This window comes from Neolamprologus brichardi, chromosome 3 (genome assembly GCF_056152115.1).
Source record: "Neolamprologus brichardi isolate AB-2024 chromosome 3, ASM5615211v1, whole genome shotgun sequence".
NCBI classification, from domain to species: Eukaryota; Metazoa; Chordata; class Actinopteri; order Cichliformes; family Cichlidae; genus Neolamprologus; species Neolamprologus brichardi.
In genome coordinates, this window is record NC_142106.1 from 10,913,058 (window position 1) to 10,937,500 (window position 24,443).

Genomic DNA, 24,443 nt, shown 5'->3' on the forward strand with positions numbered 1-24,443 from the left:
GTTAATTCTAGATTTGGCTTTATTATACTTTCCATCATAAGATTCACTCATTTAGCAGCCAAATAGATCCTGAACACTACCTGAGAGATTATTGATGATCTATAATCCACAGTTGTCAGTGGGTTCAGTCAGTGTCTGTAATTATACTGTAACAGCTGATCTCTACATGAGGATTAATTTGTGTTGTTCAAACCTCACAGAACAAATTTGATCTTACAAACAGCTGAACCTGAAGATAAAACACTCATTGACTCTAATTCTGTAACATACAGGAATTCATGAATACTGAAGGGAAACAAAGGAAGTTATTTGCTGACATCAGTGGAAGATTAAAGCTTTGCTTGAGAAGAATACAAATGATGATTTTTTTTTGTGGAAAAAGACAGTTATATGAACCCCTCAATGTTCCACTTGGTCATTCCCCTGAATAAGTGAATAACTAACCTGAAAGCAGATGTACTGTCAGGCCCTCATTTACAAACACTAATCCAACATTTATAATTCTATACAAACAGATTCAGACCTGCCTCAGCAAAAAGTAACAAAAGTAACATTACTGCTAATAATAACAATTTACAAATGTATAATACATCATGAGGAAAAAACACTCAGAGTTGGAAGCAAATATATAGCAATGCACATTAAGAACCCCAAATGCTAATAAAACATGTGAAGAACTGAACTTTTCTGAATATTTTCTTATCCGGTCGTTAAGTCTGACGTCACTAGCCGTGTCTGGGCCTAAACTCCGCTGCAGGTCCATATATCAAACGATCACTATGGCATTACTGAGAGTTGAAAAACTGTCTTAAGTCTTTCATCTTTAATAAAATGATCAGCGTTCTGCTCTACCAGGTGTAACAATTGAGTTTAACATCCAGGCATCCGTGAAAACGGAATTTATGACATTTAACGGAGTTAGAAGTTAGCAGGAAGTTAGCTCGCTAGCTTCTATCTAAATACAATATAGCATGTTCTGACTGCAGGGTTTGGGAAACAAATTAAAACGTACAGCTCTGTTATCACTTCCAACATAAATGAAGACAGAAAACTAAACAGCAGTGACGTTTGTAGGGTTACTGAAGTTTGGCTAGCTGGTATATAATGATGTGCTACATGACCGCTAGCGACACAGCTATGTTAGCATATAAACAAGCTAACTTTTTTTCCACTCGATAAAAGTTAACGTGAATGTTCTCGGTGGTCAGGAACAAATGTAATCGCATGGCAGGATGCTGTAAAAGGACCAAACTTCAGCCAGGAGAACAACTGAGATAATCCATCCACAATACGAGGTTAGTCATTCATATACTGCTGCATGGGCTGGGCTGTAGTTACATCCTAAGGTTTTAAAAACTGAGCTTAAATAAATGATTAGAAGTAATAAAAGCTGAGGGAGGTCAACAGTGATCACTGACTGTTTTAGGAGCTTTTTGAGATTAAATAGAAGAAAATACAAAACATTAAACATGTTAACAACACAAAAGCCATATTAAACACAGACTACTTTAGGCCCAGAAGTAGGATTCGTCACGTCATCACTTAACGACCGGATTGGTAGTATCTTCTGTAAAAATAAAATTTTATTGTTTTTTTAAAATGACTTTAATTCTTGCAAGATCACTTACACTCTAATATCTATTTATACCACAGACACTGGCTAACTGTTTTTTTTTTTCTTTTTCAAGTTGCATATTAACCTGACATTTTTATACCCGTTTGTTTTCTGTTGGGCTGAGATATTGCTTCTCCTTGATGGTCTCTGAACTTTTTTTTTTCTTTTCTTACTTAAGGCACGGTGAGCATGTCCACCCCTCTGTTATTTCAACCTGATCATAGCTTATTTATTAAACCACTTTTCAATTTTATTTATACAGTGCCAAATCACAAATCACAACAACAGTCGCCTTAAGGCAATATTGTTTTACTTCCATTTGCCTCAGAGATGTAGGAATTTCTTACCCAGCATCATCATCACCATTCGCAACAGGTTGCGGTTCAGCAGGAGGCTGGTATGAATTCTGATTTGGATTTTGTTTATGCTTTCTGAAGATCAGAAAACCAACAACAGCAGCACCAAGAAGCAAAGCAGAAACTGACAGACCAACTATCAGTCCAACAGATCCAGCCTCCTTCTCTTCATCCTCTGTGTCTCCTCCCAGCTGACCTGCAGGTGAGAAACAGGTGTGAGGTGTCAGCTGTCAGGTAGGTGATGAGTGAAGAACAGAACAGAATCCATTTCCTCTTCAAACTGCTGTCAGACATTATCTACTGCACTCTGATCACATCACTCAGACCAGCTGCTTTCTACAAAGTCTCATCAACAACATCTTTAGAAACAAACATCAACAACCAGGAAGCAGCTTCACCTCTGATCACACACACACTCAACTCTGCTCACTCACCTGGAGGATCAACAACTCTCAGGGCGATGATGCTGATGGGTTTATCATTTAAAATAGCTCTCTTTCTACGTTTTGTTCCTGTCTTGACACGACACTCGTATGTTCCATTGTCATTAGTCGTCACATTCTTCAGACTCAAAGACACGTCTCCTTCCTTCATCTGTCTGTCCTGCAGATTCACCCGGTTCTTAAAAGATGGATGCTGGTTTTCTCTATCAAATCGCCCATCCCGATAAAAAAGAACATATTCGTTTTCCAGGTCAGCTCTGTTCCACTCTACACCTATGATGTTGTTGTTTGAAGCTCGACATGGCAGAATGATGTTATGTCCAGACTGAGCTGTGATGGTTTTCTGGTCTGAAAGAGGAAACAACACAGAGCAGAGAGGTTAAAGGTCAAAGTTCAACTGATTACTTCTCGTTTTGGTTGTTTCTATTATTTTATTTAATCATCTAAACACTAATGACTGTGTTACTTTAGAAATTTTGCTCAGGGTGGTTTTTTTGTGTGGGTTTTTAGTTTTTGGCTAATGGAAAGCTGTATTATTTAAACATCAGATGAACTGAGAGTGCTGTGTGCACCAATACTGAACAAAATGAGAGCTGTAAACACTGAGAGGATAAAGTGGAGATCATGGAAGGGCAGAGCTGGAGCTACAGTAAGTATAATCCAAGAGGAGGACAAATAAACTGTTTGTTCTAGCTATCATTAAATGCATATAGTGAAGCTGCACACCCACCTGTGAGCAGATCTAACTTTAATATATTCCTGCTGACACCAAACTGTGTTTTTTTTATATCTCCTTATAGTTTGGAGCACTTTTCAATCTCATATTTCAGTAGCACAGGGTTAGAATTACTCATCGCCTTCAGTAGAGACCTCAGAGGGTTAGAGCACTGTTGTTTGTACCGCTTTCTATAATAAACCAGGAGCTTATTATGAATGAGAGCAACTCTTTCATAAATATACTGCTCAAAAAATTGAAGGAACACTTTGAAAACACACCAGATCTCAATGGGGAAAGAAACGATGATGACATCTATACTATTTCACATAAGAATCATCAGTTCATTTACCACATGATTGGGCTCCTGGACATTTAGATGGAGTGAAACATAATATCTTGGATTTAGCCTGGATTTAGTGTCCTGGATTTACCATGTGATCTGGGACAGTCAATGATATAAAATTCATCCTTTAGGAACTGCCTGCATACTCTCGCCACCTGCTGGAGGTCAATTTGTAGCTCTGGCAGTGCTCATCCTGTTCCTTTAGCGCAAAGGAGAGGAAGGTAGCAATCCTGCTGATGAGTTAAAGAACTTCTACGGTCCTGTCCAACTCTATAGCTGTTGTTAGGTTTGTCATATTTGTATCTTATTATTAACAAACTTGTAAGCCACATTTAATTAATACCAATTTATGGCTTACAGCGACCTCTTGTGGACATTATGATAATGAATATACTAGAAAAGCACACACACACACTATAGCCCAATATGTTCAGTCCTGGCTGCACTGAGTTTGAATTAAGACTGACAAGCAATCAGGTGCACTCAATGTTTGTTAAAGTCCCACAGACACGTTAAAGACAATTAGACATTCCTGGATTGCTACACTCTTTCTTACAGAAGACTTGTAAAGACCAGCGTTCCAACATATGTTTCAGAAGTGGTACTTCGAGCCAGCACATACCGAAACTACACCACCCACTTTGGCTACACCGAGAGAGTTATATGATGGGCAGCCAGCACCGAATCTCCATCCCAGCAGGGCGCAACACATGCCCAGATATCTGAGGACTTCAAACTCAGCTACTCATCTCTATGCCATTTTTGTCTCTTGGGCCTCCCACTACACCATTACAGACTGTGTCTGCCCCACCACAGCAACAGTATGGTACACTCCTGAGCTACTGGCAACCTGCTTCACTGTCATTTCCACCTTTTTTATTATCCTGCACCATCACATGTACAGTACTCCTACACAGCACCCTTCTCTGCAACTCCTTTTCCTCTCATCTCATATCTTATCTAAACAGTATGATGAAGATGAGAATTGCTTCATTGTTTGGCATTTCTACACGCAAATTGAAAGAAAGAGCCTTTCCTATGTTCAAAAAGGGTCTGGACGGCTTACTTGGGCCTTAAAAAGATCGGCCTTGATCATCTTAAATTTAATTCTGCATTTCAAGCAGTCAAGTAAGATGTCAGCCAAACTTCTGCAGATTTTTGACAGTTCTATACTGCAGCGTTCCAACGGGTCTTCACACACATTAAGCTGGTTTTATGGTCCCACAAATTAGCCTGTGTACGCTTTTTGTTGAGGGGGGGGGGTCACACAGCCCAGATGTACTACATCTGGTTCTGGTTCAGTTCTACAAGATCCTGACTGTACATTGCCGTAAGCCGATGACGTAAACCAGTTATGAACGTTCACTGTTTGGCAAGTGGACCGAAAAATTGCTTGAAGTGATACCGGAGTTCACCGAGAACAAGAGAAGCTAAAATACATCAAAGATCAAAAACTAAAGCACGAAAACGACAGACTGTGACTGTAGTGACACTATTTTTAACACCCGGGAGCTTTTTGTGTGTTAGCACTTCGCTCTGCTCCCCGGCTGGCTGACAGACCACCAACAACACGAGCAACAGACGCCAACGACGGTTTTATACCGCATAATGTGTGCACTGCCACTATTTCAACAACAGAGCTCACTTTAGGCAGATGGATAGTCCCCGCAATAGTACAGATAGCAAACATGCTAACTCTACGATAAAACAAGGAAAGACTCCACCCAGCCTCATGATGCGTTCACGGACACAAACAAATGGAATTGACATGAAACTAATTATTTGGGAAGTACTGGTAAAATGTAAACCACACTTATACGTTTTTCATTGTTGATCTCAGGGGGAAACAACATTTGGTTTATCAACCTCACCTGCGGATACAAACATGAAGACACCTACAAACAGCAAAGTTGAGCGGAGTGACGCAGTTACAGCAAACATTTCCGTGTTCTCGAGAACTACTGATCCAACACCAAGTTTGTTCTAAATATCCTAAACTGATGGTGTTTTCAGTCAATAAAAGACTATTACTTTGAGACGTAAATATAAAAGATTAAATATAAAGTTTAAGCAAAGCTAAGAATGTTTGTCCTTTAGCCACCGCTCGTTGAAACTACACACTTGCGATTCAGTGTATCGAAGGTAGTCGCATTAGAGTGACGTCAGATACGCTGAGCTATACGATCAAAAAGTGAGTCATAAGAAAAGAGGTGAAAGCTAAACCAGGTCTGAGGCTGTGTCCCAATTCAGGGTCTGCACGCTTGAAGTACACGCACTAGGCGTACTACGTACGGTGCGTACTATAAGTACGAGAAGTGAGGAAGTGAGAGGCTTGTGAAATGGGACGGTCTAGCATCATGGTTGCCTAGCAACCATGATGCTAACCGCGAGAAACGCGAGATTGTGTGACATAAATGAAGGAGAAAAAAATGTTTTGTTGGTCATTCATTTTTGTCATGACATCACTTTGATTAGTTGAATATCTGAGGCTGAATGCATTTGAAGTACACTTCGAATTGGGACAGCCGTCATCGCGTGGCGGTGATGTAATCGCACTTGAAATGCGTACTTCAAGCGTGCAGACCCTGAATTGGGACACAGCATGAGTGTTTCTTGAATGATCTCTGTAACCTCTCTCATCCATCAATCATCAGCTCCATGCTAAAGACCAGAGATCAAAATTGTTCCACTGTACACAAATATAAATATATAAAAATGAAGCCCTCAAATGCTCTTCTGACTGCTGTCCCATCTTTCTAGACTAGAATATTTTTGCCCAAATATTTGCTCATAGTATGAAGTTAGCTTTCATAACTGATGAGACACTAACAGAAGTGTTGGTATATCTCTGATCATATAAGATTAATATTAGACGCTATTGATTATTTACATCTCATCTGAAATGATCGTTTTGTAGTGTTTGTAGATTTCTTTAAAACTTCTGAATCCATTAACCATTTTTTTTTTCACTTGAAAGGGTTGGCTTTGGGCATTTCTTTTGTAACACTACAAAAGAAATAGTAGTGTACAAAAATTGTGAATTGCTCTAAAAAACAGAAGTCTTTATTTTCTTAAGCATCAGATTTTACTAAATATTCCGAAATGTGAACAAAACTTTTAAAGACTCCATCAAACTCAAGCTGTGAACACAACTCAAATTCTTAACAAAAAACAACCCTGCACTTTACAATATGTTTTTTGTACTGAGAGGAAAATCTCCCAATGTTAGTAATTATTATTTTGGTTGGTTTGTTTAGTTGGTTAGGAGAAAGTGAACGCTGGCGCTTTTCGGCTGACGCTGCTCTCTTTCTATAGCTTCTAAACTTATTGCTCAGTATAGTTACACAAGTTTGTTTTATTCCCGGAACCCATGTCTTCTGCCAGGTAAGGTGTTTCTCTGCCTTACCTGTTTGGCTGGAATACTTTAGCCATATTTACTGTCAGCTATTAGAATCAACTGTTAGCTACTGGGCTGTTTTTGGACAGCCAGCTTTCCGACATTATCACATCAAAACTGTTCTTCCAGCCTCTTGTTGCTGGGTTTGTTCTGCAGTCCATACTGAAGCCTGTCTCCTCCACTCTGAGGTACACTGCATCAAAACTATATCTACGCTTCCAGCACATATCGGCCCTTCCGTCAGCTTTACTGCTCCACCCGGACATTGCCTGGCACCTGCGTCGAAAGTATGTCCACTGATGATCCAGACGGAATTACAGGATCGACAGCAGGAACCTGATACCATCTCTGTGGCCATCTCACTGCTGCTCCACCAGAAAGCTCGTTGGACAGACTTTTGACCGTAGTGTGCTTGTTAGCCTGGCCAGGTCAGCTTGCAAATTCTAGTGGTGACTACCCCATCTCCACGGGATTGCTAAATGCCCAATCGCTCTCCGGCAAGGGACCTCTTACCTATGATCTTCTTAATAATAATAAACTTGACTTTCTTTGTCCAATGGAGACCTGGCAGCATCCAAATGATTTCTCCAAACTCAATCTTACCATTCTGCGTGGATTTGATTACACCTGCCACCCCCATGTCTTGGGACATGGGGGTGGCCTTGTGATCCTACACAAAAACACGTATAAGGTATCTTCTCTTTCTGCTCCTGGCAATTCCTCATTTGAATCCACGATTATACAAATTGATGAACCAATTCCCACAATTTTAGTTGCTGTAAACCCAACGCTGACTTTTTACTGATTTTTCTAACTTTCTTGCTGAATTTCTACTCTTATGTCCAAATGGACTACTGCTGAAAATTTTTAATATCCACGTAGACAGCACATCAAATTCATCCACGAGAGATTTCATATCCTGTCTGGACAATTTTTGCTTACACCAATACATGGATGTTCCCACACACTCTAAAGGACATATTTTGGATCTTGTCTGCTGTACTGGTGTCAACCCAAAGAACCGTACCGTATCGGACATGCCTTTTTCAGATCAGTTTTAGTCTTCCACTGTACAAAAATAAACAAAACTGCTCAATTACTTTAAAGAAAATATTAGGGGCACTGATCTGTTAGCTCTTTCTCTTGGCATTAATAATTTACCAACCGCTGATGCCTCAATTTCCATAGACGACTTGGTATCTCACTATAATAATGGACTTATCAACTCCTTGGCTTCCCAGAATTCTGGAACCGTTTCTTTCTCTCGCTCTGCCCCATGGTATTCATCTGAACTTTGCCAACTCAAAGCTGTTGTACTTCACCTGGAATGTCTCTTCAGGAAAACCAGACTTACTATTCATAAGGAAGTGTATCTCAGTCATATGCAACATTATAAAGAAGCTATTTATCATGCTAAATATTCTTAATACACTTCTATTATTCAGTCCACTCAAGGAAACACTCGTAACACTTATTTTCTACATTACCCATTATTGTTAACCTCCAGATACTTTTGTCATACACACTTTACAGCAGTCTGTAACAAATTTATGGACTTCTTTTATACCAAAATTGTGGATCTTCCTTAACAATTGCCCTCTTCTTGTGATATGGTCAATTGTTCTACCTGCATTTTTCTCCTATTCAACTGTCATCTTTTCTATGTAGTTTTGAATTTCCTACAATAATTTGATTATCTTCTAATATTAGTAAGTCATAATCATGTAAACTTGATCCGCTGCCCACTAATCCTGTTAAACTTTCACTCCCCTCTCTTGGCTCGTTGATCACAAATATCATACACTCTCTTATCTCTGGTTCTGCTCCAAACATCTCTTAAAACTGTAATGATAACTCAGTATTGAAAAGAATGGTTCAGACCCTACCCATTTAAATAACTTCAGGCCTATCGCAAATTTGTCTTTCCTAGCCAAAATTATCAAAAAGATGTGGCTGCACAGGTTCATAGACATTTCACCGGAAGTAATTTGTATGAACAGTTTCAGTCTGGCTTCCATTAATTACATAGTACAGGAACAGCTTCAGCAAAAATCACAAATGATCTTTGGCTTGCAGCTGACTCTGGACTCATCACCATCACCATCCTCATTCTCCTTGACCTTACAGCAGCAGGACAAAATATTTTCACTATAAAAATATAGACATTGCATTATCTAGGAGGCAGCATTTAGCTGTTTTGCTCCATAAAACCACAGCTATTCTGGAGAACTATAGCCTTGGCCTCCTTGTTTGCCTTGGAGTAAGCCTCCTAAAGTGGCGCCCAGATAAGCAGAACAAAATAGATGGAAAGATTAGATCTGTGATATCAGTGCCCAGCTAAGCCAACTGAGGTGTTCTTTCAACTCCGCCGATGCCATCCACTGTCACGGCCACTGATGCCACGGCCTCTGGTCATGCCATCAAAGTCTTTTTCACCATTGCTGGCCTCTGACTAAGCCTCCTGATCTACCCAGTCACCATCACCAATGACAGTCAAGCCGTTTCTGCTGCTAACCAACCGGCCAGCCCTCATAGTTTCTCGATCTATGCTGCTCAGGGTTTTCTGGACTTCTTGATTTTGTTGTTGGATTATCCACATTTTAATTAAAGTAACATTTTCAGTTTAAATTCAAATTTAATTCAGTTTTTCTTGAGTTTAAGGACATTGTGTTTATTACACTTGTTATGATTATGCAGCTCTTTTGTTTTTTTCCTACCAATGTTGCTATGTTTTTTTGACTTACAATTTCGTTTTGGAGGAATCGAGCACTAACTGAAGCTCTAGTGTTTCATTGTGCATTCTATACCGTGTGATTCCTCAGCTCGCTACATACGTTTCATGAGTGGGATAAGTAGTTGGTAACAATTTTAAAAGAATAAGACATGAGAAAAATGGAGGAACTTATCACCCATCGACAAGCCATTAATGGCACTTGAATAAACAAGAGGAAAGACCTAACTCCACTAACAGGTAGTCCAGGGGGAGATTCTTCTAACCTACCTGACAGAGCCTCACACCCCTGCCTAGTTGTGGGACATGGAGAGAACTGGCTGAGAAAGCACCATTCTCCGAGGTCACAGGCAACCAGCTCACCCCTGGTGACAGCAGCTTCAGGATGTGCTTCAGCACATCCCCATAAAAGGCAACTATGGGGGACAGTAAAACTTGTCCCTAATACCTCCGTCAGAAGCTTCCTGACAAGGTGTCATGAAAATGCCATATTATGCCACAAGAGACGGACCTTTTACAAGTGCAGATGGCTGCCCAACTGAACAGTTGTACGGCAGCTACTCTCTGGCACTGAGTCCATAAAGCCCAGCACCACAGCCATCATGAAAATGGGGGTGGGGTAGCACAATGGAGGAAATGCCTCTCCTCAGAAACCATTCCTTCCCCACTAAGTCACGTCTGAGTAAGACAGATGTATCTGGACTCTGATATCAATGGCACCATATGAGGAGTTTTCAGAGGCTCCACAGGGTCAACACTCTCCTTGGTTTCCACGTGTCAGTGTTTCCATGTGGCAGTGCCACATTATGCCACACAGTTTGATAACCCTTTTACAAGTGCAGATGGCTGCCCAACTGAACAGTTCTTCGGCAGCTACTGTCCAGCACCGAATCCATAAAGCCAAGCACCATCAGAGTGTGGTGGGGTAGCACAATGGAGGAACTGGCTGTCCTCAGAAACCTATTCTCCCTCACTGAGTCACAATTGTGGGTTAGCCATGTGGGTAAGACACATGGATTGTTTTTGGACTGTGATATCAATGGCACCATATGAGGAGTTTTCAGAGGCTCCACGGGGTCCACACTCTCCTTGGTTTCCACACTCTTCTAGAACTCTTCCTGGTACTAATGACCCAAGACCACAGGGTTAGAAGCCTGCAGAGGTCCACAGTCACTAGTGAATGGGGCAGAATGCTAGGAAAGACACATCTTCTGCAATGCTGAATACAAGTTTTGTCTAGCCAATAAACAAGACTACTGCATCATTGATCCAGATCCGCTGGCAAAATAGAAAGCTATGATGGGCATAACCAGAACTGCCCTTATCTGGGCACTAAGACTGTGGAAATTCTCACCACAAAAGATGTTTTGCAGTTACATCCACTGTAAGAAAGCCTGAAGTGCCATTACCTCTGGCAAGTAAAAGAGCCCTAATGGTACAAAATGACATTGACACTGGGGATGCACACCACACCCTCCAAAGAGGGCAGAGACAGGAGTTATGGGAGGATGACCAGGCAGGTTGTCTTTGGGGGGCTGTGTTGCATGTTGAGAATGGCTAAATATAATCTTCCTCTTGCCTCTAGAAAACGATATGTTATGTGATTTTAAGAAAAATGTGTTCACTGTACATGTTATGGTTATAGATTGTTTAGATTGTTCTTGCTAATGTTGCAGTGTTGTTTTGACTTAAAGTTGTTCTTTGGTGGAGATCTTACACAACAGAAGTAATCTGCAGGGTTATTGATCCTTTTGGAAACAAAGCGTTAATGTGTCTTTAAATGGTAAAAAAGAGTGACTTCTTCAGTCTCAGCTGACTGCAGGTTTCCCCAATCTTATAAACAGTACATTTGCATAATGAATGAAACCAGCCCACTGAAGGAACAATGGGCTGGGAGGTCAGTCCCTTAATCTTAATTATGCAAATTCTCATGACCATTGACCAATGGCCACTGATCAATGGCAATGAGTACCATTCACAGAGACTTGGGGAATGCCTGCAATGGCTGTGAGTCACTTGGATGAGTGACGAAACGTTTCTCCGACTGAAAACGCTGCGTCCAGATGAACAGAATCAACTTTTGGGGAACATGAAAAGCTCTTAAATCACTATTCTTTGTTTTAAAGAACTAAACTTCATCAAGTGAGAAAATGTGGTCATTGGTCCTTAAATAATGTTAAAATTTAAATTAGTAACTTAATGATCATATGAGTCATTGAATCCTCAGCAGCTCTGTCTTAGTGGAAATTAGTTTTTTTTTCTTTGTGTGTGTGTGTTGCTGTTATACTGATTATTAATTGATTAAACTGCTTCAGCAGTGAGAAAACTGTGTGTGTAAGATTTCCTGCTTTTGCTTACAGTTTGATAAACTTTAAAAAAAATAAGTGTTACTTGAATGTGAAGCTTTTTGTTTTAATGTTATGTTGGTTCATCTGTCTGGTTGTGAAATGATTTCAATGCTTGTTTTTAGAGCTAACAAAGCTCCGGTTAGCTTAGGCTGTCTAATACTGTAGATCCAAACAGACAAAGTTCAGATTTAATGTAGTTAGATTTGTTTTTCATTATGGTTGTCATGTTAGTTTACAAGAAAGTGACTTTATTTTAGAAGCTTTATTTATTTTTTTAAATTTAGAAACATTTCAGATTTTTTCTCTCAAAGGGATAAACAATTAAGGAATAGAGAGAAAAGCATCAACTGCTTCGGCAATCATGTGAGATTTTTTTTTTTCAGAAGAAGAAAAACCTGATTGTTTACCTCCAGTTTCATTTAATGTAAATGTTTTCCTTTTTTGCTGTTTATGTTTTCTCCTCCTGTGAGGTGACAGAAAAAAAAAAAGAAAGGACAAATATGACGAAACTCAGCAGAAGAGAAGTGAAGAGTGACCAAGCGGAACCACTAAATGTTAACTTCCTGTCTTTTCGCTGGCAGTGAGTTAACACTAGAAATGAAACTGTTTTAGTGTCAGTGGCTGCTGTGTCATCATTTTTAATCCACCTGTACTTTGAGACATTCCCTACATACTACAGGTATGTGTAGCCTATACTTTATGTATATATTTCTAATGTGTATTTTATATATATTTTTCAAAATATGAAAATATGTGTGTTAGAAACACACCCAAAACTTCTAAAAATTTATTATATATATATATATATATATATATATATATATATATATATATATATATATATATATATATATATATATATATATATACATATATATATATATATATATATATATATATATATATATATATATATATATATATATATATATATAATTTCATAGAGGATATTTTTTGAGGAAACACAAGCAGGACAACGCATGTAAAACATGATTAGCAGCAAATAGTCCAGGAATTAAGATAAGCAGAAAGATCATGTGACTCTTGCAGCACTTCTTGTAAATCATGACTGTAATCAGAGTACAGAAGAGTAACTGAGTACACTTCCTCTTTGTGATGGAGGTGATTTTCTTCTTTATATTGTGTCAGATAAAGTTTGACAGCTTTTGGTTCTTTAGATGATAAAACACATTGAATTCATTTCATATGATGTTTTTTTCACAGATGAAACCAGACAACAGTAAATCTGATGCTTTCTCAACGTGACATTCATATTTAACCAGTAACCATTAAAGTGAAGCTTTAATCCTGGTTCAAATGGATTAACATAAACAATCTGTTAATCCACTGAAGCTCACAGACTTCAGTCAACCTGTCAGATTATCTAAAAGACTGAAAGATGTCATTTTAAACACTTACTGTTGTTCCCTGGTCAGACAAAAGACATAATCTCTCCATCACGCCCTGGGGCACACACAGGGCCTCATGAGATATCCAAAGAACACCTCATCCAGGAGGAATCCTAGTCAGATGCCCGGACCACCTCATCTGGCTCCTTTTGATGTGGAGGAGCAGCATCTCTATTCTGAGCCTCTCCTAGATGGCTGAACTCCTCACCCCATCTCTAAGGGAGAGATACAGTTTACAAAAGTAAATGTTTCCAACTAAAACTGTAAAGATGATCTTTAACAAATTTCCTCTGTACCAAACTGACTGAACTGACCAGTAAACTGCTGTTTTAAACAGACACACCCAGATCTGTGACCTCGCCACAGAGAAACCACTGTACGCTCAGATATTTGATTAACAAATTTTAAAAATGCAAACTAAGGCGTGACCATAACAGGAAGTGGACTTGTTTCACTGACACAGGTAGATGTGGAGACAACTTCCCACTTTACATCAACTTGTTCTAATGAATAACAATAAAACCCAGATAGAATACCCATATATAGATAGATAGATATAATCCCTGATATTATTCTCTACAAGCTGGTACACGTCAATACAAATAAACGTTTTCGTTTTATTAAACTTTGACAGACAGAATGAGAGACATGCTAGTGCTACTAAACACATAACCTCCTTGGCAAAGGTAACAACAACAATAGATGCAGAAAAAATTGTTCATAAATGTAAGAAAACAAACAAAAACATTATTAGTAAAAATTTTAAACACACTGACTGTGATCAAAACCACTTACTTTATTCTGTTCTTGTCTCCATCTGGTAGTTTTTGTCAGCATAACGTCATCGGCTCATAACCACAATCATGTCAGGAAACATCTTCAGGGTTGAAAAACAAATTTAAATCAGAAAAAAGTTACAATTGATTTAAAATCAAAATGAATCAGTTTTACACTCCAGCTGTCAGTGTCTACAGACTAAACTTTGCCAAGTCTGTGAATGTCTGTGAACGTCTGTGAACGTCTGTGAACAGAAACAAGTAGTGGTTTGTGCTTTCTCAGTAAACTGAATGCTGACTACGTGGGATATGTGGCTGCTCAAAACAAGTTACAGCAAAGATCTATTCTTGCCTACATTTCCTGAAAAAAATAAAACAATAACACATGGATCTGATAGTGTTTACTCTGAAAACATCTGGAGGAATCTTTAAAGTCAGCTTTGAGTTTGTGGAGAAGTGAGTCTCAGAAAGACGTGAAAACTCTTCATGAAGTCGTCACCTCAGAATGATCTGATCAATCAATAAATCAATAATTTACTGATTACAATTGTCCAATCATCAGCAGCACTGAGTATGTGTCTGTTTGCATGTATGTGTTTGTGTGTTCATCAGTATCCTGGTCAAACTGGTTCAGTGAGTATTATTGGTACAAATGGACTCATTCATTTCCTGCTAGTGTGTACAGTTTACGTACATTCATCATCTTTAAAACAAGCTTTAGCTAAACATGGAGCTATTTTTAAAAATGTTTCTGTTGTTTTGTAAACATCTCTCTTTTTATAAAGTGATTTCAAAGATTCTTGTTAGTGTGTGTGTGCATGAGTGTGCATGCAAATGCATGTGTGTGTGTGTGTTTGTGTGCGAATATTCACTTCCTTCCTCTGTGTTGAAGTGGGTAAAGAGAAAAAGGAAGCTATTTATGATCATAGGCTGGACAGTAAACACTTTGGAATAAGTGACTGGAAATAAAACAGGAACAGTGTTTCAGGGGATTTCAACACATCGGTAGTCAGAGGTAGAGTGCAGACCTCTGGCTGAGACGTGATATAACCAAACGTCGCTGAGGCCTCTGACTGAGATGAAACAGGCTGTTGTTGTGCAGGGCTCCCAGCAGGCTCTGGAGATGGGAATCCTCCAGCCTCAGCTGGAAAGGGACCCATTGGTTTAATCCCCAAAGCGGGCGATGGCATGGACCTTTGGAACTGGGGTTAGCAGTGTCTGTCCATATTTTTCCCTGTCTCTAAAAGAGCAAGAACAAAGTCTCTGTCACTCACCACAGCTGGCTACTTTGGGGAAGTGTGGATTAGACATGTGGCGAGGAGTGCTGGAGGCGTAGACGCCAAAATTGCAAAATTAGCAAAATTAGCAAAAAAAAAAAAAAAAGGTACAAAAGCAGACAGAACAGAATTCGAAGGACGGCCCCTTACCACGTTCACTGCTTTGCTGCACCAGCCCAGCTACCACACCAAGAATCACTGTTTTGTTAAAAGGCACTTAAACCCAAATTACTTCAGTGGTCATCTGAGAGATCTCTGAACGTTAAATATTAAGTCTCTGTCTAGGAGGACCAACATAAGGGTTAAAAAAGGTGTCTCTGCCCCCAGTCCCCAAAGCCAGACCCAAATGCCAATATAACATAAAGTGAGGTTTATTGCTTCTAATAACACCAAAGCTAAAAGCATTAACTCTGGTGTGAACAAAGACCAAAATAATTAACAAACAAGCTATTCCAAAGAAGTGCAACCTAGCTCTGTGTGAAACAAAACCAAACTAAAGACTATTTTCAACACTACACACAAGGTAGTGTTCAGCAGACCTGTTCTTGGAGGCCAAGAACAGGTCTGCTGCTGTCAGTTGCTGCCATGAGAACAACTGCTGGTTTAAGGGTTTTTAAAACAGCCAGTTGTTAATGGGGAACCAACCAGCAGCTGCCAGGTCAACGCCATCCCAAAACAGCTGCCCAGGTCCTCTCATAAAGACCACATGGTCAGGGTTCTAACATTAAAGCAGGTGTTCTGCTTAGTGCTGTGCAGTACTACAAATTCTGGTATAAGTCTGATACCAAGCAAATCCAGGGTCAATATTCCTGATACCAGTATTGATGCTGTTGACCTATAAAGGCAACGTATGTTGGTGAGATCAGTTTGTTGTGATTTATGAGATGAATCATCATCTGTTTGTTAGTTCAAAAAACATGAATTGACCACTAAATAATTTAGAGACCTGGAGTATAAAAGTGTCTGACTCTAAAGTGCTTTGGTTTAGCTTTTGTTGTTTAAAAGAATATAAACAAACAAAATAAATTTTCCATACTGTGTCTTTTGTTTTGTTTTTAATAAATGAAAATATATATTTATTTAACAGATTTCAGTCAGCTACATGCTGAACTTGTGTGATAGAATCAAAGCATCAATCTTTTAACACTAGTCTTTATTTAATACCAATATTAAGATTGTCATCAAAACTTTTGAGCTCAAGCGCTGAAGTAACACCCAGTTTTACCAGTAGGTGGCAGCAGACCTCATATGTGAATCATTCCCTTTTGAAGCTTCACTGTCATCCCTCACAAACTCATTCACAAGCTGGCAACACTCGGCCTGCACCCCACTCTATGTGACTGGCTACAGGACTTCTTGACTGGCAGGCGTCAGTCTGTCAGGATCAGCAACAGGACTTCAGCCAGCATTATTACAAACACTGGCGTCCAACAAGACTGCGTCCTCAGCCCCATCCTCTACACTCTGTACACCCACAACTGTGTCGCCTCCAACAAAGATGATATAATTTTGAAGTTCGCGGACGACACTGCAGTGATCGGTCGCATCACTGGAGGGGACGAAGCGGCTTATAGGAGAGAGGTCTGGTCTGGTGTCATGGTGTGAGGACAACAACCTCACCCTCAACACTGACAAGACAAAGGAGATGATTGTGGACACGAGGACGAAGAGGAGGCCTCACCCACCGCTGTCTATCCAGGGCCTTGAAGTGGAGAGGGTGAGCAGCTTTAGGTACCTTGGCGTCTACAACTCTGAGGACCTCACCTGGACACTGAACACCACATAGCTGACATCTTGCTTGAAACCCACACGAATAACACAGAATAAAATCTTTTAATGCAGATAAAGTTAATAGCTGGGGAAAAGAACACGGTGTTTAAGGCACATTTTAAATAAAAAACAACAAGGAAACTTAACTGTGGCCTTAAAACACAAACATATGTTTATTGTTATTGATGATTTTACAGGAAAATTGAATTTTAAAACTCCAGGTAAAAATACATACTCATATATTTTATCATAGTTGTTCAGGTAAGTAAAAAAAATGAAAATAAAGAACAACATGTGGATGTCCTCTGCTCTGAGGTACTGGGGGGACCAGTTAGAGACCAGCAGCTGGACGTCAGTGGTTGGACTGGTGGACTACTTCAGTGAAGAGTAGACAACGTCTGGCTCTGGTTTAAAGTCTGAACACAAACACACACAGTTCAAACAACAGGAAACATGATTACAAGCTTTGTAGTTCAATCAAGACCTCCAATCTCCACCTCTCTGCTTCACACAGTCCCAGTTCAGATTTTACTGGGAACCAGCTCAGATACAAATCACAAAGGTTACACACTGCTCCCATTTTAATTTAAAGTTAAATGAACAAAACCCAAACCTTAAACCCACAGAGCTGAAACAATCAGATTAGCATTTGCATTAAAAAGTCCAATATATGCTGTTTTAGTTCACTTCATTGGTTCTTGGTGACTCCATGAAAGATTTTGAAAATACATTTGAAAAACTGTTGACATGTAAAAGTGTGTAGTCCACCCAGACAGCTATGACAAGCTCCAGTTCCCATGTGACCCTTAATTTGACAACTCAAAAAGAACACAGCTTTATTGCTGGCGAGGAGGCGACACAAATAACAATACAAAACTAAACTGGGGAAAACTAATGCACAAGGGGGAGAAACACACAGCTATAAGGGCTGACGCAACAGTAACAATGAAAAACACAGGGCTTAAATACATTGAGGGAAAACGAGGGGATTGTGACACAGAAGGAGAGCACAGTTCTTCTGTCTTAGGCTGGACGAGACAAGGGAAGCAAAATTAGAAACAATGACATGAGACACGGACCTTCAAAGTAAAACAGGAAACACACTGACTGAACTCTAGACATGTAAACTTAACAGACTGGGGAGACACAACATAGGGACCTGAAACATGGGACAGAAAGGCACAGCAGACACAACACGGGAAGCCATCACACAAAACCTAAGAACTAAATCCTTGACAACCATAACTGAAACCTAGGGAAACAACAATAATCAAAACAGTACAGCCAAGGACTCAGAACATAAACCATAATATAAAAGTACAAGGCTGGTCACAAGGACCCAGATTTTTTAGGTTTCTGTGTGGATGTAAAAATGCACCACACTACACTTCCCTGTGCCCTACAGCAAAGTTTAATCTTTAATCACTCTGGAAGGAGATGACAGATAATGTATAATATCTATAATAATCTATCCATATTTACAGTGAAACTCTTCATTTCCAGAGGAGCGTTACATGATACAGGGTTTAAAATAATCATTCTTTATCTTATACTGAACCTTTGTACAGCCTCTGGTTTTATTCTCTGCCTGAAACAAGGTGATTTAATATACCCTTGTTCAAGAAAACATTGTTTTAATTGGATATTGTGTGGTTTTTTTTTTTTTTTTTTTGGCCTGAGATAAGCACATTAGGGATATATCACCTCTATATAATACCATACAGATTATTGGGAAAAACAACCTGTGAGCAGGCTGCAACCTCAGCTTTTGGCTCACAGGAATTATTGTTCACACACTTATGATTATTTAAAAGGTTTGATGTGAGCATGGTCTTTCCAAACCAGTAAATGAATGCTTGGCTGCATTTAAATGGAAAGCAACTGTACCTCTTTTTCTCTTTGGTGTGACAGCATAATTGTTCATAACTGATGTTTCCTGTTCTCAGTACTGAGTAGCCTGCAGCTGAATAAATATCTGCAGAAAAGAAAAACACAGAAATTACTTCACAACAACAACAACAGTACAGTGAAATAATGTAGTCATGATGGTTATACTGTATGCAGATTAACTAAACATCACCTCTGTCTAAAACTTCAGAGTTAAAGTAAATAAAAAGTGGGGAAACTGCAGTTTAATAGTTTAACTGCAGATTAATGCAAAGTTATGCCACTTTAATATTTTCACATTTTCATAATTGGTGCAAATATGTAAAAAAATAATATGCATAATCTATACATACAAGGTGTTTGTAAAGTGTTTTGTATGTTTGCGTGAGATTCCGTTTCCTAAATCCTGATTGGTTGGTCAACCATACTGGAGAAAGGAGGAGGGTGTGGTCAGGTCACGGTGGCCCGTAGTGATAGTAAATTTGATTCTTTTTACTGAATCGAGTTTTAATGAGTCACTCACCAAAGTGATTTGGGTTTTTTGAGTCATTTGATTCACTGAGTCAGTTGACCAGAGAGTGCAAAAAATTTACATTTTCACTCAAACTTAATTTGTTTCTCTTTTCATGTAAATCCCACTGCTAAGATGAATGATTCTAAAAGAAACAACTATTTTATAGAGCAAAAAAGAGCAAAAACATTTCTAAAATTAAGCAATTTCCTATCAAAATTGCTTAATAAACATTTATTTCGTTTATTTGTATTTTATTAGTATTTTCCTTAAATGTGTTAAACATATATTTTCTCATCTAAATGTTCACTGAGCTGTGAGCCAGGGGGCGGTAATGCGCCTTAACATTGGTTGCCAACCAAGAAGAAGAAGCTGTGAGCCAGGAGGGAGGGGGTGAGCGAGTCCTGAGTGATTCGCTTACGCTTACGATTCAGCACAGGAGGGAGGGGGTGAGCGAGTCCTGAGTGATTCGCTTACGCTTACGATTCAGCACAGGAAGGGAGGGGGTGAGTAGCTCAAATGTCCTGTTAGCATGTTAGCAGAACGATGCTACTGTGAACCGAGGAGCTATTTTCTTGATGTGAGCTTCTACTCAGGGTTTTTTCTTCCATTTCAGAGCAGAAATGCTTTTGTTAAGAAACTGGCTGTTGTTGTTCCCCCCCCCACAATTTTAATTATAAGCTAGATATATTTCTACTAAGCGAATTAGTTTGCTAACAGCAACAGGGATGAGTCAGTGAGTCAGTTGGGCTTGTGAATTATGATTCACGGGTCAGTAAAGTGATTCTCGAGTATTGAACGATTCGTTCACAAATTGAACATCACTACTGGAGTAAGCTGTTGGATGTCTACAGGTAACAACTAGCTGACAAAGCTTCAGCAACACCCCTGTTGTGGTTTATCCCCACAGTAGCCTCAGTGAAGAAAAAGCCTTCTGCTGTGTTTTTCCCAAGGCAGAGTTGGACTGTGAATTTTTTTATGCTAAATTTGAGTTGGACTAGCTTTTTGCACCACCAGTGCGGAGCAGTTTCCTTCTTTGCCACCAAGATTTAACAACGTGGTTTGCAGAACTGCTAGCAACACTAAAGAAGTGTTGACTGCTGCAAGCTAGCAAGGATGGTGTGCTTTCAACATACTCAAGCATCTTCTGCTAAGGCCTGCAACAGGTTAGTTTAATTATTTTCTTTGTGTTCACGTGAGCTGACAAATGTACATGCGGTTAATGTTTAACTAATCCCTCCTGCTTCGCTGATTTATTACCACCTGGCTGAATGGGAAGGGTTTTTGTTGTGTGTCTGGGGATGCATCATCTCCTAGCTTAGGTAAACTATTTTGTTAAGCTACTTAGCATTGCTGGCTTACTAGGGGTTATATTTTCTTGAGTCAACCACCCACATATTATTGTTTTTTTCTTTTGTGGTGTGTTGTTTATTTGTGGTAAATAAATACCATAATTTTGCACTATTTTCCTATTTTATTCCTTGGATTATTAAATAGATTATAAGAAGCTAAGAGAGATATGACATTAATAGTTAAGTTTTAAAGATCACGCAATTGGCCAAGCTGCCTCACTCTGAACACACCTATTTGAGAGCGTGTGTGTTTTTGGGATACTGATTGCTGTTAAAGAGACAAGAACCTGGGGTGATCCAGTATCATGGCAAACCATGTAATAGGCAGGCTGGTCTACCATGTGCATTTCACACTTTGCCTCTTCAAAATGTGAAATGTACACCCATGCAGAAGTTCCAGTAAGTTGCTGTAACAGCAGAGGTAGGCATTTCATTTCAAGATTATGAAAATAATCATGAAAACAGACATTATAACACATTTACATGTATATACATATTATCCTCCTAACTTAATTGTTTCCAGTTATCAAGGTCCTTCTGCATGCATGTCCATTTCATGTTTCGAAGAGGCAAAGCGTGAAATGGTCTATTGTCTATTTCACATTTAGTCATGATACTGGGTTGCAAAGGCAGCTAGAAAGCGTGGAGACAAACACACCAGTTCAAGTCGTTTTGGGGTGCATCGACTTCAGGTGTAGTTAAATTTCTCAGGCGATGGACATGTAAAATTTAACTCTAAGACATGATTATGTGAGTTAATCAAAAAGTTAAAATCTTTATATAAGATTTTTTTTAATTGTATTGATTATTTTATAAAGACAAATTATTTGTTTGGGTATATTATTTAACAGGTTGATTTTTGTACATTTATAATCTGAGTTAAATTTCCATTAATAACCCTTTAAGACCTAGAATAGAACCAAGTCCGCCAGAGCTTATATTATATTTTTACATGCTGTAGTGCCATTTTTGGGAGCATTTCAAGTTGATATACATCAATACAACCATTATAGCCCAAATTATAATAATATGTCTGCATTAAGTGCATAGCAATTACAAAAAATTGCAAAAAATGCAATAAACTACAAAAAAATTGAAAATCGTTTTTGTTTTTTAACATATATTTCTAGTTAGAGAAATTTAAGAGGCTTATCCCTCAGAACTGTAAATACAAAAAAGTTGCACAAAATAGTTTCCCACCACAGGAAATTTATTTTGAGTGTCTTCATAGTTTTTTTTTTTTGAAATACACCAATTTTTATATACTGCAGAAAAAACGAAAATAAATATTATAATGCAAATTTGCAAAAAAGCAGCATGTGCTTCAAAATAAACTATTTCCAGCAGTGCAATATGAGTCCTAAACATCTCAGAAACGACACAGAAAGTCATAAAGTCAAACATAACTTTTAAAAACACCAGTATAGGCTCATAAGGTCCTGATGGTAAAAAACTACATTTCCGCAAAATGACATCACTTCCGGTTTCGGGCAGGTAATGGCGGTCATGCAAAAGTTCGCGCTGTTGTCTAATCCAACGTAGGAAGTGTTATGAACAACTGATCGGATCGGCAAAGCGTGTTTGTGGAATATTATGTTTTTGTTGCTGCAAGTGCTTTTTATGCAGTTTTTGCAAAGCTTTATGTGGAAGGAAACTGTGACCGAGGACAAGCTGATGGCATAAAATGTAAGTACAACTCCTCCAGTTTCATATGCAAAAAAAATTATTGCGCTAGCTTACGTGGTTGCAGTGCTACCGGGATTTAAAAATAGTTAGCAAAATGGAGCGGCTTTGAAGGGTTAAAGGTTCAGCCAGTGTGGTTAATATTAAAATTGTTATAAGATCATTGCAAACAACAGAACATTTGTGGTATCTGCTTTACATTGAATCCAACACTAAAGCTAGTTTGGTCAAAACTGGTGTACCAGGCTATGGAGATAGTAGAGCAGTTAGACCACAGATAAAAATACAAAGATGCAAAGATTAACATATGTATGTAACTTTTGTAAATAGCTTTTGCTTTTCAGTCTTCTTTCCTAACACTGCTACTGAGAAACAACAACTGCTGTAACTAGTTGAAGGTGCACGACCACAGATCTTTTTAGGTTTTCTGCTTTTCATCTAACCCACCACTCAACCTAGTTCGATCAAAACTGGGGTACCAAGCAGTACAGAGCAGTTAGAGCGCAGCTAAAAGGACTGTGTGAAGATTAACACATGTATGTAACTTTTGTAAATAGCTGAAGCTTTTCTTGGTCTTTGCATTTCTCAACACTTCTGCTGAGAAACAACAGCTACCCTAACTAGTTGAAGGTGCACAACCACAGATCTGACACCTTTTTCAGTGCAAACTGATGCTTCACCACAGAGCAAGTTCTCACGATATGAACTCTGTGCTTGGCCAAACCAGAACAGAGAAGTGTCATCAGCTTCAGACTACAGGAAGGAGCTGCTGTGGTTTTACATGCAGAACATTTTTAGGTAGTTAAAAAGGACAAACTCGCTTTTGACATGAAGACAACTTCAGCAGAACCAGGCACAGGGAGGGCAGACATCACCTGTGACTGGTTGGAGTGAGGGGAGGAAGACATTGTTAAGGACACGCTGTAGAGATAAAGCAGATACATGTGAGCCTAATCTGTTTAGTTGTAGCACTGTGAAAAGTTATACCACACCTGACATCTATATAAAACAGAACTGTGGCTGAGTCGATGTTATTAGTAAAGGCCAAGTGTGGCACAAGGGAAACTGCAGATGTGTCCTATTTGTCCTCTCTCCAAGAGGAAGTAGAAACCTTCACGTTAAAGTGGAAAGTGTCAGATGTAGTCTCACTGTCTCAGACTAAACAAACATCAAGAAAAGAATATGTGGTGGATGTCTGTGTGTGTTTTCAGCAGCTCACTCTGAGCTGTTTGTGAGAAAGGTGGAGTCAAAACAATTGAAGCTATGTCAGAGTCCTGACCCATGGGTGCATGAAGGCAAGTCCTTAACCTACTATGATAGTATTTAACAAATATCTGAGGACAGGAATTATACTAACGAAATGGACAATAGAAACAATCAAAGGGTAAAGGTGAACAAAAAAAAATAACAAAACACAATAAGAGCAGCTGTACCTCTCATCTGTGATCTGGTTTTCGTGTCTTTGATGATGATTCGACCATAACTGATGTCTTCTGTTCTCACTGCCGAGTAGATTACTGCTGCATCACTGTCTGCACAACAAAACACACAAATTGTTGGAATTACATACATATGAAGCAGTAAAGTCATTTAAACTTTCAGTAAAACTACATATGTTAAACTAAGTTAAGCTAATTATAAAAGGAAATTATGAATAAAACTATAGTAAGTTTACTTAATGTGAGTATGAATTATTTATTTCTAACGCCTGATTGAGAAACACCTGCAGGTGACTTTAAAAAAACGATCATAAACAGGAAACTGTACGACTGCAGAGGTGTTAGCTTGTGTTAACCACAGACAACAAACACATAGGGCAGTGTGCAA

The 24,443-nt window shown here is 39.0% G+C and overlaps 2 protein-coding genes across 2 annotated transcripts in view; both read right to left on the minus strand.

Annotated features, from left to right (window-relative positions):
* Positions 1 to 1,893: 1,893 nt before the first annotated feature.
* LOC102797524 (coxsackievirus and adenovirus receptor homolog) lies at positions 1,894 to 5,611 on the minus strand. The gene is made up of 3 exons (XM_087838819.1): positions 5,347 to 5,611; positions 2,406 to 2,762; positions 1,894 to 2,167 (listed from the first exon to the last, which is right to left on the minus strand). Exons 1-3 carry the CDS (start codon positions 5,414 to 5,416, stop codon positions 1,959 to 1,961), a joined length of 636 nt encoding a protein of 211 aa, XP_087694945.1. The 5' UTR covers positions 5,417 to 5,611; the 3' UTR covers positions 1,894 to 1,958.
* An 11,545-nt stretch (positions 5,612 to 17,156) lies between these two features.
* The window catches only part of LOC148103472 (Fc receptor-like protein 5), a 10,094-nt gene continuing 2,807 nt past the window's right edge, over positions 17,157 to 24,443 (minus strand). The window contains exon 6 of the mRNA XM_087838117.1: positions 17,157 to 17,210. Coding sequence (XP_087694243.1) covers positions 17,157 to 17,210 — 54 coding nt within the window. The remainder of the gene's footprint in view (positions 17,211 to 24,443) is intronic.

What these genes read in the sequence shown, in the direction of transcription:
- LOC102797524 (XM_087838819.1), bottom strand. Translation starts at nt 5,416, where the DNA reads ATGTTTGCTGTAACTGCGTCACTCCGCTCAACTTTGCTGTTTGTAGGT. An exon ending in CTTCATGTTTGTATCCGCAG is followed by an intron (nt 2,763 to 5,346) that starts GTGAGGTTGATA and finishes TTCCTCTTTCAG; the next exon opens with ACCAGAAAACCATCACAGCT. An exon ending in GAGAGTTGTTGATCCTCCAG is followed by an intron (nt 2,168 to 2,405) that starts GTGAGTGAGCAG and finishes TCTCACCTGCAG; the next exon opens with GTCAGCTGGGAGGAGACACA.